The 14,451-nt window shown below is 51.6% G+C and overlaps 1 protein-coding gene across 3 annotated transcripts in view; it reads right to left on the bottom strand.

Annotated features, from left to right (window-relative positions):
- RAB11FIP3 (RAB11 family interacting protein 3) overlaps positions 1 to 14,451 on the bottom strand; it is an 81,201-nt gene that overhangs the window by 52,366 nt on the left and 14,384 nt on the right. For 2 of the 3 annotated variants that reach the window (XM_039731719.1, XM_039731720.1), the window contains exon 2: positions 7,580 to 7,673. In XM_039731719.1, coding sequence (XP_039587653.1) covers positions 7,580 to 7,673 — 94 coding nt within the window. Of the gene's footprint in view, positions 1 to 1,535; positions 1,677 to 7,579; positions 7,674 to 14,451 lie in introns of those variants that run through there. The other variant, XM_039731721.1, reaches the window with a different exon arrangement.

The following is a 14,451-nucleotide window of genomic DNA, read 5'->3' as shown; positions in this document are numbered from 1 at the left end:
GAATGATTGTATTATATGTCTGTATTATAGCAGAAATATCTGTATTATAGCAGAAACAGGGACTTAAAAGAGCTCGAGAATGCTGTGATTGTGGTTCCCCTCCCAGCTGCTCCACGGCTCCTCTCTCCCAGCAATTGCTCCAGCTTCCACCTGGAACAGAAAATGACCCCTGCTCACCCTGCCATGGGGAACAGGGCTGCAGCCAGGATCTGCTGGCCCTGGGGGTTGCACAGCTGGAGAGAAAGTTCTCCACACACACAGAACATTTTGGGGCTCCTGGGAGCAGAAGGACTTTTCTTCTCCAAGGACACTGGGGCTGGAGGAGAGGAGCAAGCAGCTCAGCGCCCCTGCCCTGGGGCTGTCCCTGTGTCCTGCTCCTCCCTGAACAGCCTCCAGCTGGGCTGGATTCACACCTGCTTGGCTCTCCTGCTGTTTGCATCTCCACGAGGATCAGCCCCTCACACAGGGGTCTCTGTGCCCTGGATACACCCAACCCTCCTGTCAGGAGAGGGATGGAGACAGACCCCAGGTCCTTGGGACCACAGAGCATCCCCAAAGCAGCTCAGCTCCAACCCTCACCTCCTTATTTCCCATTCCCTGCGAGCACAGAGTTACAGACTCAACAGAACCCCAGAATCACTGGGTCTGGAAAGACCTCTGAGATCATCAGGTCCAGTCTGTGCCCGGTGCCCACCTTGTGACCAGCCCTGAGCACTGAGTGCCACATCCAGGCCTGCCTTGGACACCTCCAGGGGTGGAGAGTACAACCCTCACCTGAGCAGCCCCTTCCAAGGCCTGGCCACCCTTTCCATGAGGAAATTCCTCCTGATGTCCAACCTGATTCCCGTAGCACAGCTGGAGGTCACTCCCCCCATCATGTCCCTGTTCCCTGGGAGCAGACCCCGACTTCTCTGGCTGTCCCCTCCTGCCAGGGAGTTGCGCAAAGCCAGGAGGTCCCTCCGAGCCTCCTTTTGTCTGGGCTAAAGAACCCCAGTGAAGCCCACAAATTTTTATAGGCAGGCCTGGTATTTTTCAATACAACCCTCTAAGCACCATTATTTCAAGGGAAAAAATCCAAATTAATTTCAAGAAAGCCTTGGCAGCTCCTGTCCCTGGCAGAAGGGGGCACAGACAAGCACATGGACCCCGAACCTGACAAGCACAATCCTGGTGCTACAATCATCCTCCTGCACCACAGAGATGAGCAGAATCCCAAGCTCCCAAGAACAGCACAGGGATTATATTTTTTTCAAGAATCCATATAAATTTTAAAGAACCATTTAAATCTCCACTCCTTTCAGGGGCAGAATTAGCACTCATCTTCCTAAAGTCCTTATCCCCACCAGCAGTATGTATAGCACATCCATATGGATCTGCCAGAGCACAGCAAGATGCAAAGGCAAAAATAAAAAAGCAGAAGACATAATGAGAGCAATTTGGGTTTTATTCTCGCTCATGAATCAATCTTGATTTCCCATTCACAGCAGCCCCTGTTCCCAGCACGCCAGCTGTACACAAAGAGGCATCTGTCCTACCTTCAGCCATCAAAGGAGCTGTGTCCCTGTGGACGATGCTTCAGCCAGGGTTAGGAGCAGCAGGAGCAGCGGGGAGGTCTCCACTGCAGCAGTGCTGCATGAATCCAGGGATCAGCAGATCCCAGGGGAACGTAGGAAGTGCTCAAAGCGGTGCCAGCCACTCACCGAGTTTAGTCAAACGTGCACACGAGCTCTGCCTCCATCTGCTGAGCTTGGGCAAGGCTCTCCTTCTCTAAAGCAAAAGCTGCAATGTTCACCTGGGCCTGGCCACCCCCTGTTGCAAATCCACTGCACCTGCAGCAGCCAGGCGGGGCAGAGGATGCACACAGACAGAAATAACTGCGGGATTGGGAGGGGAAGGGAATGCAAGCTTTGGCTTCTGGAATTATCCCTGGGCAAGGGAAGCTTTCCTTTTGCGTAGCAAAACCCATCTGCAATGCAGATCCTACAGAGGGGGGAAAAAAACCTCCACACACAGCAAACAGGGGTTACCTGACTGGGTATCCAACACCTGGGAATGCCCCCAGGAGGCAGCGGGATCCAGGTCACCAGGGCAGCCAGCCCGGCTCTCCCGGGCCCACCTGAGCCACCACGTGCTGCCCTGCAGTGGCTCTGAGTGGCTCTGAGTGGCTCCTGGGCACGCTGGGCTCCGAGGTGGCATCTGAGCACTGTCACATCCCGAGGCACAGCCAGAGCAGTGGAGCAGGGAGCGTGGCACACAGCCTGCACGTGGGAAAACTCTGTGGATCTGTTTTTTTGGAGCTGATGTGCAGCCCCCTCCTGGCTCTAAGCCTTTAAGGTACTGTGGGAAAAATAGTAAAGGTGAGAAGCTCAGGGCTTCTAATTAAAACAGGGGGATTTTCTTTCAGTTTCACCTGTGTGCTATTTGAAAATTGCCTAAAAATTGGTAGATTGGGTTCTGCCTCTTCTTACCTTTACTATTTTTCCCACAAGGTACAACACTCACATCCCTCATTTGGAGAAGGGCTGCGTGTGGCCTTTCCTCTCAGGAAATTCCCAGCTGACACTCAGCTGCCAGGAGCTCACCAACCTTTCTGGACAGGGCTGCAGAAACCCTGGAAATGCCCCCTGAGATCCTCCCAGGGATGCTCCAGGATCAGAGAGCAGAAACCCTGGAAAAGCCCCCTGAGATCCTCCCAGGGATGCTCCAGGATCAGAGAGCAGAAACCCTGGAAAAGCCCCCTGAGATCCTCCCAGGGATGCTCCAGGATCAGAGAGCAGAAACCCTGGAAAAGCCCCCTGAGATCCTCCCAGGGATGCTCCTGGGATGGGCATTGCAGAGCTGCAGCCTCACAAAGGCTCTGCCAGCTCCAATTAGGAACAGTGTGGTGCTCCCACCCAGACTCTGGGCAGAGCCACAGCCTGACCCCCCCAGCCCTGTATTTGCTGTTCAGCATCCTGCCCTGCCTGCTCCAGCTTCCCAGCTCCAGGCTTTTCCCTCCAGCCAGCTTTTGGAAGTGCCTCTGGGGAGCTGGAGGTGCCCCTCCTGCTCCAAGCCTCTTATTCAGCCCCTGGAGCATCTTTCCCCTGGCACAGTGGATTTGTGATCCAGCTCCTCCAAAGCTGGCACTGCCAGGGGTCTCTCAGGTCTTCCTCCTTGCAAATAGGAACTCTCTTAGAGTTTCCAGGTTTGGGTGCTGGCTCTCGAGCTGGATTTTCCATCTCCCCAAATCCAACAGGCTTTTAGTTAAAGCATTTAAAAATAAACAATAATAATAATAATAATAAAGGGAGCTGTGACTATTTCCATCCTGGGGCCCTCCCTGAGCTCCTGGGATGTGACCCCTGGTTCCTGTTTCTCCCTAAGGAGATCCTCCATCAGCTGGAGCTCCTCACTCTGATCATGCAGCAGTCACTCTGCTCCCTCCCTGTTCCTTTTCCCTTGGATCTCACTGATGGTTGTGGGAAATATTTTTTTCCATTCAAGAAAAAGAGGGAAATGGGGGAAATGGATTTGTAGAGAATTCTCAAAGCCTGACAGAAGGCTCATACAGTATACATCTGTATACAAACCTTGAAATGAAAAATTCTAACTTCGAAATGCCATAGAATAAGGCAGACATTGAGAGAAATAGAAGTAGAAACAAGTTTCAAAAAATAACCTTACCAATAAAACTAGATACTTTAGAGAAACAGAACTAGAAAAGATACATTGTAGTAAGACCCATGAAGAGTAACTTTAAATTATTACCTTTAAGACATTTACAGTATAGTGTACCAAAACCTGATAGACCAAGAAATGCTTATATTATAATTAAGAAATAATTAGCTTCTGATTAAAATAGCATAAATTATAACATCTGTATTGTCTCACCCTTCACATAAGATTGAAAATAAAATAGAAGTTTTTAAAACACCTCTCAGTTGCCCCATCTCTGAGTCAAAAAAAACCTTAATCCAACAATGGTAGCCAGATGCACCAGGTCTTCCTCTGGCTGAGAATCTCCAGGCCTCTCCTTCATTACTGCCTTCCCTCCATTATCAGTTTCTCAAGTTTTACAATGCGAGGCTGTAAAATTCCACTTCTCAGAGTTATTTATCCACCCTGACATGCTGCCAGTGCAGGATCCTCACCTCCCCTCTGCTGTGCAGACTGGCCAGGCACTCAGGCACCATCCACACAGATTTTAAAAGCAGGCAAGCCCCTCCCTGAGGAGCAGGGAAGGACAAGGGGATCCTGTCAGACTAAGCCTTTTTCTGACCCAGATGGGGCAACTGAGAGGTGTTTTAAAAACTTTTATTCCATTTTTAGGCTCATGTTCAGGGTGAGACAATACAGATGTTCTAATTCACAGCATCACAATCAGCAGCCAACTATTTCCTAATTACAACACACTACAAGTGTTTATGGCCTATTCCTTGGCCTGGTCTTTTTTTTTGCTCTAAGGCTAGCAGGGAAGGACAAGGGGATCCCAGCAGCCACAAGCAGAAGGGCAGAACACAGAGACCACAGGAGCTGAACCTGTCCCCACAGCCCCCAGGCCTGAGAACAGAGCTCAGGCACCTGAGAGCCACAGGCTCAGCACTCCCCAGAGCAGGGAAAGCCTCTGGAAGCCTCCCTGGCCATCCACACTGCAGGCATAAAAAACCCCTACATCCATGAGAACCTACAAAAACCCACACCCATGAGAACCTACAAAAACCCACACCCATGAGAACCTACAAAAACCTACACCCATGAGAACCTACAAAAACATGAGAACCTACAAAAACCTACACCCATGAGAACATACAAAAACCTACACCCATGAGAACCCACAAAAACCTACACCCATGAGAACCTACAAAAACCTACCCCCATGAGAACCACGCTTTCCCATCCAGCCCTCACTGTGGGAGGGCAGGGGGCAGCCACAAGTGGCTAAAAGCTCTCCCTAAAGCCCCAGATCCCAGTCCCTTTGCTCTGCCCCCTCACAGCCAGCACCACCTGGCCACACAGACCCGGAGCTGGCCCGTGGCAGTGCAGAGGTGGCCCTGGGGCTTTGTGTGAGGGCTTCAGTGGCTCCTGCTCCAGGCTGGAGGCACAGCAAGCAGCAGGAGCCCGGGATCAGCCTGTTCCTCAGGCAGTGGGACATGTCCCTGGCACAGGGACAGGACAGGCAGCTCAGCATCGTGCATGGAAAGGCCAGGTGGACACGAGGCAGTTGTGAGAAATGCAGCTGACAGAGGGAATTTGGCTGGGTTTGTAACTGCATCTTCAGTTTGCCAGGCAAATCCCAGCTGCTCTCCAGAGAGGGGAGAGGCAGAGAAGAATGGGACAGCCTCAGAAATAAACCCTGCATTAACACAGACACCAAAAGGTCCAAACTGACACCAGCTCTCACTTCTGTGACTGACCCAAGAATTACAGAGCACCAAGAAATCCAGCAGAGCATTCCCTGACTAAAAATAGGCCCAGCTAATTAACAAACCTTGTTAAAAGGGACACCCAGCAGCAGCAGCCTGACCTCTGCTCTGGTTACAAAGGGATGATCAATATTGACTGTCTCAAGAGCAGCAGCAAATCCTTCAGGTGGTTTCAATGTGGGCAATGCTCAGCTGTGAGACTCAAAGAACCTCCTCTGCTCCCTGCCCTGGGCTCCTTTTATAACCAGTTAATGCCATGTGTTGTTAGAGAGCTCAGCCCTTCCTAACCACTGTAATAAACACATATCAATCTCTTTCAAATTTAATAAATAGAGCCCCTAAAAGCTTTGCCTGGATCTGCTTTTCCCATTCAATTAATAGAACACAACACCAAAGTGATGAATTATTGAGGAGAAACACGAGCCTGGGCTTTCACAAACGCTCTACTCCAATGGCAATTTATTACAAATTAATAGTGTGCTGCAGCTCCTCCTGCTTCCTGGCAGCTGGGAATTGGGCAGGAAACGTGGGAGCTGCCATAAAACACTGCAGTCCTGAGCTCAAATCATCCTGGAGGGTTTTGGGTGGGAAGAGAGCTCAAAGCTCCAAGGGTTTGGGCAGCGCTGCCAGGGACGCACAGGGTGGGACTGTGGGGGTCTGGGCAGGGCAGGAGTGGGACTGGATGATCCCCTCAGTCCTTTCCAGCTCAGGATATTCTGTGCTTCCAGGATTCTAAGTAGGAGCCCAAGGTCTGGAGAGTCCCAGTCCCACAATCATCTTTTCTGCAGCTGCATTTTTGCAGCATTTGGGCACCCTTTACTCCTTTTTGGGTAACTTTTGAATGCCATTCCAACTCCAACACCTTCCACTGTCCCAGGCTGCTCCAAGCCCTGCCCAGCCTGACCTTGGGCACTGCCAGGGATCCAGGGGCAGCCACAGCTGCTCTGGGCACCCTGTGCCAGGGCCTCAGCACCCTTGCAGCAAATAAATAAACAAACAAACAAATAAATAACTGAAGTGGGAGTGGAAATGGGGAGAAGGAGGAGGGATGGACAACTGACAGAAGAACAAGAGAAAACTGCTTTGAGGGGTTTTTACTCCTGGGACAGCAGGGTTTGTATGGGAAGGATGGTTCTTTCCCACCCTTGCAGCACACTCCAGGGGCAGGGCTGGCAGCAGGGCTGGAATCCCAGATAAGCATCTCTGAGCAGAGCTGACTATTGTGCAAGGATGATAATTCACAATTGCACATTCAGAACTCCAGCTGCTCAGAAGGGAGATTCCCAGATTCCTCACACCCTGCCCATAGCAACATGCCTGGCCCAAAATGACCCTCTGACACTCTGAGAGAAATCCCAAACTGAAAACAAAACAACTGAAAAAAACCACCTTTTCTGCAGCAAAGGGGTTCAAATGGCAACCAGACAGAAAGATACTTCATATTTCACCAAGCTACTGCCCTGGAAGCACTTGCAGGAAGCCCTCAGGAAGCCACATGGGGATTGGCACTGGCCTGTTGGAAGATCATCCTGACTCCAGCCAGGGAATTTGAAGCTCTGGTTTCACGTGCTGCTTGCTAAAAATCATCTGAGCACATTGATCCTCCAAACACTTGGAGTGAAGGCTATAAATGCATTGGTAAATTCATCAGTGAATTGGTAAATGCATGGTAATTCCCATTCCAGTGCCAGGTGCCCTGCCCAGGGCAGGGGTGGTATGAGCTGAGTGTTCAGGCCTTCCAACCCAAACCATTCCCTGCTCAGTGCCAGTGTTTGGGGGATGTCACAGCCAGCAGCACACAGACACCTCCAGCAGCATGGCAGCCACTCCACCCCAGCAAGAACCCCAAAAACACAGGTGAGAGACACCCAACCAGGAGGGACTCCCCAGTGATGTTTCTTTGTAGGAAGGAACTTTCCTGATAAACAACAAACAGTGGGACCATCACCACGACTGCTGTGCCACCTCCTTTTCCAACCCCTATTAACTGTCCCAAACCTGTCCCACTTCCCCTCCACCCAGCACAGAGCAGGAGCTCAGAAAAACAAACCCAGATGGTTTTCCCAAGGTTTTCCCCAAGCTTTTCCTTCTCTTTGAACAACCTTTTCAGCTGAACCATGGTGTTAAATTTGGCCAGTTCCCATCCTCACTCACAGCACAGCAGGAAACTCACTCACCTCCATTTTTGATGGCTCTGATGCCCCGATGGAAATCTTCAAAGCTGATAACTCCCAATCCACTGGGATCCAGGTATTTTGTTAGGTCCTTTACCTGCAACCAAAAAAAAAGCAGAGTTACCTATGGAATCCTTGCAGGAAACAGCACAGAAACACCTTGCAACCAACTTTTTCCTCTTTATCAGAAAGATTTGAGAAAATAACAGTGAATTTCTTGAGCTGACCCCAAACTGTGTCTGTTCTCCTTGAAGGGAACATAAGTAATCAGTACCAAGGGGTTAACTGGGACTTGGTTGGTGTTGAAACTATTGCTTAGCCTTGAAGCAGCATTTTGGGCAGTGTCTCCTGTAACATGGGCCTGCTTTGCCAGGGATTTGTTTATTTTTATGGGTTTTAAAGAGGTCCTGTCTTAATTGGGAAACTCTGTAATAGGCTGCCTGGTAGGAGGGCCCAATTAAGGGGATTTGGTGATAATGAACTGCTCCATGTTACAAATTTAGGCCATATAATTGAAACATTTTCCCAATTAGACAATGCCTGAGGGGGAGGGAATCACGTCAGGCAAGGGTTGGGATGGGGGTGCTGCTGAGGATGGTCTGGGGTGGTCAAAGAGAATGGGAAAAGGGAAAAACCACAGGGCCCAAAAAGGGTCTCAAAAAGGTGCATTTGGTTCCTTCCTTCTGCCATGAGTAGAAAATCCTTTACACCAGATGCTTCTCAAGCTCAGACAACCAGATATTATCCCTCATTTTAAGGGCTTTTGAGGCACCTTTGTCTGCTTTTACAGCACATCCTTCTATCCCAGGAGGAAGCTGGTGAGGTGCGAGAGGTGAGCTCCATACTCGGTGCCCACAGAGCTGCCCTCAGCTGCCACACACACCCTCCTCCTCTTCCTCGTGCACAGGAGGGAGTCTCCAGGGCTGCATTGGTGCAGTTTCAGTTTGGGGTTTCAGTTTGTTCTTGGGGAAGGAGCCGGTGAATCACCAAACCTCTTCTTTCACAAAGGTCTCAAAGGAGACTCAGCTCCCTGCCCATGGAGCTCAGAGCTGCCCTGCTCACCCTGCAGCAGCACTGGGGGGTTGGTTTGAGCTCTTTTTGGTTCTCTGAAAGCCAGCTCTGTGTTTCTTTAGGAAAATCACATCTACAGCACACTTAGAGCTCTTCACCCACAGCTCCACGTGCTTTGGTCATCCCACATTCCCACAGGAGCAGCAAAAATTCCACTGGCATGGAGGAACCCACAGGGCTGAGACCATAAAACATGGAATCACAGAATATCCTGAGTGGGGAGGGTCCCACAGGGATCATCCAGTCCAAGCCCTGGCACAGACACCCCAACAATCCCACCCTGGGCATCCCTGGCAGCGCTGTCCATGCACTCCTGGAGCTCTGGCAGCCTCGGGGCTGTGCCCATTCCCTGGGGAGCCTGGGCAGTGCCCAGCACCCTCTGGGAGATGAACCTTTCCCAAAATCCAGCCTGAGCCTGCCCTGACACAGCTCCAGCCATTCCCTCAGGTCCTGTCACTGAGTTCCAGGCTGTGCCTCTGTGGGAGTGCCACGAGAGGAAACCCAAATCCCCCAGGGCACAGCCTTGCCCAGCTGCCTCCAGCTCAAGCTGGACATCAGGAGGAATTTCATCCCAGAAAGGCTGGTCAGGCATTGGAAGGGGCTGCCCAGAGAGGTTTGGAGTCCCCATCCCTGCAGGTGTCCAAGGAAAACCTGGAAGTGGCACTCAGGGCTCTGGGCTGGTGGCAAGGCAGGGATGGGTCACAGGTTGGGCTCTACCAAGCTCACCTGAGATTCTGTGAATGGGAAGAGACAACACAAACACCTTCTCCAGTTTTCTAGAGCACTTTTTTTGGCAGACAGACCTCCTCAACGCACATGGCACTCATCATCTTGGTGAGTCAGGTTTCTTGTATGTTAAACAAAGGTATTTGAGACTAATAAAAACAACCCGTAGGAATGTGTCGGTTCCAGTTAATGCATCTGGCAGCTGCCTGGATGAAGCTGTCACTTAATTTATTATCTGTGTACAGAGATAACAGAAAGGCAAGTGACATTTCATCAGACTTGATAAGCCTATAAGGGATTAGCATGACACACTCTAAATTAGTTTCCGTGGTTGTCAGCTCCTCAGGACCACAGAGGCCTTCAGACCCTGGTGCCAATGCCAGAGCAGGGCACCTCACCCACCCAGAGTTGGGCAGGACACACAGGGAGGTATCTGCTTTATCCAAAAGAGAAAAAATTAAAATATATTTAAATTGGGCTGTGGGCAGGGGGAAATGAGGGGAAATGGTTCTGAAAATTTCCCAGCCTGGACATTATGGATGCAAACAACAAGAGGCACACGCCGAGGAAGTTGGATCAGTCTGTGCTGATCCAAACCTGCCTGTATTTGCTGGCCAGGCTTAAAATCCCCATTACCACTTGAGACACCACCACCAGGCTGAGGTGAGTGGTTGCTGACACTCCAAAGATCCCACAAACAGAACACAGGATATTTGCTGTGCCTGCCTGGTCCCCACAGCCCCTGGATTCCTCCTCTCACCAAGCATCACCCAGAGTGGAGCTGGAGCCCCTCTGGAGCCAGGCTGGCAGAGCTGGGGGTGCTCACCTGGAGAGGAGAAGGCTCCAGGGACACCTCAGAGCCCCTGCCAGGGCCTGAAGGGGCTCCAGGAGAGCTGCAGAGGGACTGGGGACAAGGCATGGAGGGACAGGACACAGGGAATGGCTCCCACTGCCAGAGGGCAGGGCTGGATGGGATATTGGGAAGGAATTGTTCCCTGTGAGGGTGGGCAGGCCCTGGCCCAGGGTGCCCAGAGCAGCTGTGGCTGCCCCTGGATCCCTGGCAGTGCCCAAGGCCAGGCTGGGCAGGGCTTGGAGCAGCCTGGGATCATTTTCTTCATTTGTTCATTTTGATGACTGGGCTAAACCCAGGACCTTATCAGGCATTTGGGAAAACCAGCAGCACTGAGGCTCAAACTGCTTTAGCTGCATGCAGTAAATGTGAGCAGCTCTGAGCTCCCAGATTTGAGGGTTTCAGCTGAGCCTGAGCACAGCAGCTCCCACCACACTCCTGCTGGCACAGCACCAAACTGAACACTCCACCAAACTGAACACCGAGCTCAAGCCATGGGACAGAAGCCACAGTCCTGCTTTTGGCCAGCAAGAAATACTTCAAATGAAGCTTTTGCTTCCTGTGTGTGTCTGTGGCTGCTCACAAACCCTCCTTGGAGCAGCTGAAACACAGAGCATTAAATAGTGAAAGAGGATGAGGGAGTTTAAGTAGCTGACTTAAATCCTGCTGGAAAGTGAGAGGTTTAAACTGCTTGAAGCCAGCCAGGCTGCCTGGAGCTGAGCACAGCAGGAGCACAGCTGGGGGTGGCATGTGCCAAGGGGGCTCTGGTCACCCCTGTGTGTAGGAGAGTGCCTCTTAATGACAGAGAGGCAAAGCCAGCCTTTGTCTCCCAAAAAAGGAAAGAAGCCCAGAAGTTTCTCCCAACGATCAGGTGAAAAGCCACCTCATAGGATCACAGAGGCTTCACTAAAACTTTGGGGTCACCTAATTGGATAGAAGCCAAAAAGTCCCGCCTGGCCCATCAGGTAGAAAAAGAGGAGAACAAAAGAACTAAACTGCTTTTGTGAAGGTGTTTGTAGCAGGGGCAAGCCACTGTACCTGGCTCGGATTTTTCTGTTTGTTATTTTGCCTTTTATTAAACCTTTTTGTTTCTAACACTGCAGCAGAAGCCATCCTGCTCATTATTTGCCTCCAAAGGTAATAGCTAAGCTATCCTTGGGTGTATTAGGTTCCCTTTTGGAGGCTCATAAAACCCTGGCCCGACAAAATAGAACCTAATACCTGTGCCAGGGACACAGCCCAGCCCAAGGATTCCTCCTGGAAAAGGACATGGGGCAGATGGGGACAAGGAGGGGAGGTGGCCTGGCACCTCAGTGACACAGCAAGGACGCCTTGCAGCACCCCCCATCCCACAGCCCCTGTACCCTCTGCACTCCCAGGCTGTCCCACCTGCAAGCCCCAGCATTCTGCTGCCAGGACACCCTGCTCCAGAAGCCCTCAGAGCCCACCCTGTGATGGCATGGGCCCCTCCCAGCACACAGAGTTCCCTTGCTTTGATGCACTGAGCTCAGCTCAGCAATGACCCCGAGCCCCCAGTGACAGCTCCACATTCCAACTCACACACAAAGGCTCTTGAAGTTCCCATCGAGGTAAAGGATTCCCCAGCTGTGAATTCCCTGTTTAGAAAAGGAAAAGGAAGCTCTAGGCCTCTCCTCAGCATCCTTGTGGATGCTCCATGTCTCCAGCACACAGCAGATGGATTCAGCAGGACAGAATACCCACTGTGCTTGTTTTAGGTGTGATCCCTGAGGGAATCCAGGGCTGTGCTGGGCAGCCAACACCCCCTGCGACCCCTGAGCCTGCCCTGAGCTTTCCTCATACCCTGGCAGAGGTCAGGGCTGAACCAGATCCCAAAAAGACATTCTTTGGGGGGTGAAGGGGGGTGGGAGATTTCTGGTGGCCACAGCAGCCAGGCACCCCCCAAGCAGAGCTGGTGGAGCTCAGAGCATCAGATCAAGTGGTGTCTCACAGGGATGGTGCTTCCACGTGCTGCCCTGGGAACAAAATCAACTCTCAGGGATGCTTTAGTCTGCAGAGTCTGGAAGCAAATCCAAAGGGGGCAAAGAGGAGGAATGAGTACTGACAGATTCCTGACAAAGACCCCAAAACACCCGAGCAAATGGGCTGCAGCTCCCACCGGGGAAGGGGAAGGGAAGTCCTGGGTGTCCTGCTTGGCTGAGACAGGACGTGAAAATCCAAGTACTTCTCATGTAACTTTAATTACTCTCCCCTGACTGCCAGAAGCCCAGATCTGCTCTGAACATCCTGTATCTTTGTATTGTGAGGCAATCCCTGAACTCAGGCAGAGAGGAGGATGAAAACTCCATTTGCAGAAGTGCCAACCTGAGGGATTTTTAGCACTAAAGAGGAGACAGGGCTCACAGCAGCTCTCCTCTCTGCTTAGGCAGGTGTGTGGCCTGGAAAGGCCCACAGGAATTCACCTGAGAGAGAACACACTGTATAAACCTCTCATGGTTACACAAAGGTGGATGCAGCACCTCCTCCCCCTATGTTTAACACAAGGGATGAGCCAAAGCTCCCTAAAAACCCACCTTGCCTCTCAGGGCTAAACCAATCCTCTCAAAGAAAAATGTACAATATTTTTAAATGCTGATGACAGAAGCCAGAGTATCCTTTTTTCACCTTTGGGAAATGGGCTGGAGCTGCTGAATCTCCTGCAGCCAAACCAAAGGGGCTGTGCCAAAGACACAGCTGTCCTCCCTTTTGGATCCCTCACTGCCTGAACCCAGGGGCTGCAGTGGGATCAGTGGAAGGCACTGAGCCCTGCCAGTGCAGCGTTTCTCTGGGGTCAGAGCACACCCATCCCCATGCTGGGAGCTGAGAGCACTCCCAGCCCGACAGGGTGAGCACAGCTCTCGCTGCAGGGCTGGGAGGCACAGCTGCACCATTCCCAAAGGCAGGAACAGCTCCCAGCACTGCCCTTCTGTGCCTTCATCACCACAAAACCCAGCCCAGGGGAGGCTGGCAGCTCTGGCTCCAGCCCTGCTCCTAGGAGCTGACTCCCTGACTTCTGAAGGAGCTGGCACTCCACAAAGCACTCAGAACCTCAAAGCAGGTTTCTATTCTGCTGCAATTACACCTAATTAAGTAACCTTTAAAACACCCCCGAGGGGAGGATCTCATTACAGGGAGCAGCCCCGGCCAATTGTGAGTAAGCAGTGCAAGAACTGCATTATTTATTTCACAATTGGCAGCGCTGACCCAGGGCTGCTGCCAGGATTCTGCTTTCCCAGCCTTTCCCAAAGCTCCAGGAGGAGCTCAGCAGGCAGATCGAGCCTGCCCAGGTCTCTGTTTAAAGGTCCATCACAAGCAACCCTGGTGGAGATGTTTTCTGCACCATCCCTCCCTAATCTGGCCCAGAGATCAGCTCATCCCTCCCATCCCTTCATCTCCAGGCTCCAGACACCTTCCTGAGAAGGAGACAAAGGAAGCCTCAGCCTGGTTTGTTCTCATCTTTTCCTGCCACAGAAGAAATAATCAAAGCTCCTATTTAAGGCAGAAGGGAAATAAACCTCCTGTATTTAGCAGGGGAATGATTATGGTGAGGATAAACCTGCAAGTGTTAAGAGCAGAGGAATGGGAGAGAGATCACCCACAAACAAGACAGAGAAGGAACAAAGTGAGCAAGTCCCAAGGGGAAGACAGATCCTCTTCCCAGGAAGACCAGATCCTTGCCATTTAATACACCCACGTGCCTAACAAATCTTCATTTTTCCAGGAATCCAGGAGAAAAGCTTCTCAGCCTGCCACAGCTTTTGCTGTCCATCACCTCCTTGGGGCAGCTTCTCCCCCAGTCCTGCCCCAAACCCCAAAGCCTCTCCCAGGCTCCTTCTGCAAGAAGTACCAGAATGGAGAGATGCCAAGCTTCTCAGCCTGCCACAGCTTTTGCTGTCCATCACCTCCTTGGGGCAGCTTCCAAAAGTCCTGCCCCAAAGCCTCTCCCAGGCTCCTTCTGGAGTGGAGAGATGCAAACACAGAATGGACAGGGGAGAATCCCTCCCCACCAGACTCCTGTTTTCCCCTTTTGGAAGGGGGAGGAAGAGATCTCCAGGCCAGCTGGGAGCCAGAACCAGCCCCAAGCTGATGCTGAGGACCAGATCCCCTCCACACACTGGGAGCCTGCAGAGACCTTCCTCCAAACACTCCAAATTCTCCAGGAAGCAGGAAAAAAAAAGTCAGAATATGTTTCAAAGAGCTGGCAGCCACA

This window comes from Passer montanus, unplaced genomic scaffold (genome assembly GCF_014805655.1).
Source record: "Passer montanus isolate IOZ18808 unplaced genomic scaffold, ASM1480565v1 scaffold8, whole genome shotgun sequence".
Classification (NCBI taxonomy): Eukaryota; Metazoa; Chordata; class Aves; order Passeriformes; family Passeridae; genus Passer; species Passer montanus.
This window is presented reverse-complemented; position numbering and strand designations above follow the sequence as displayed.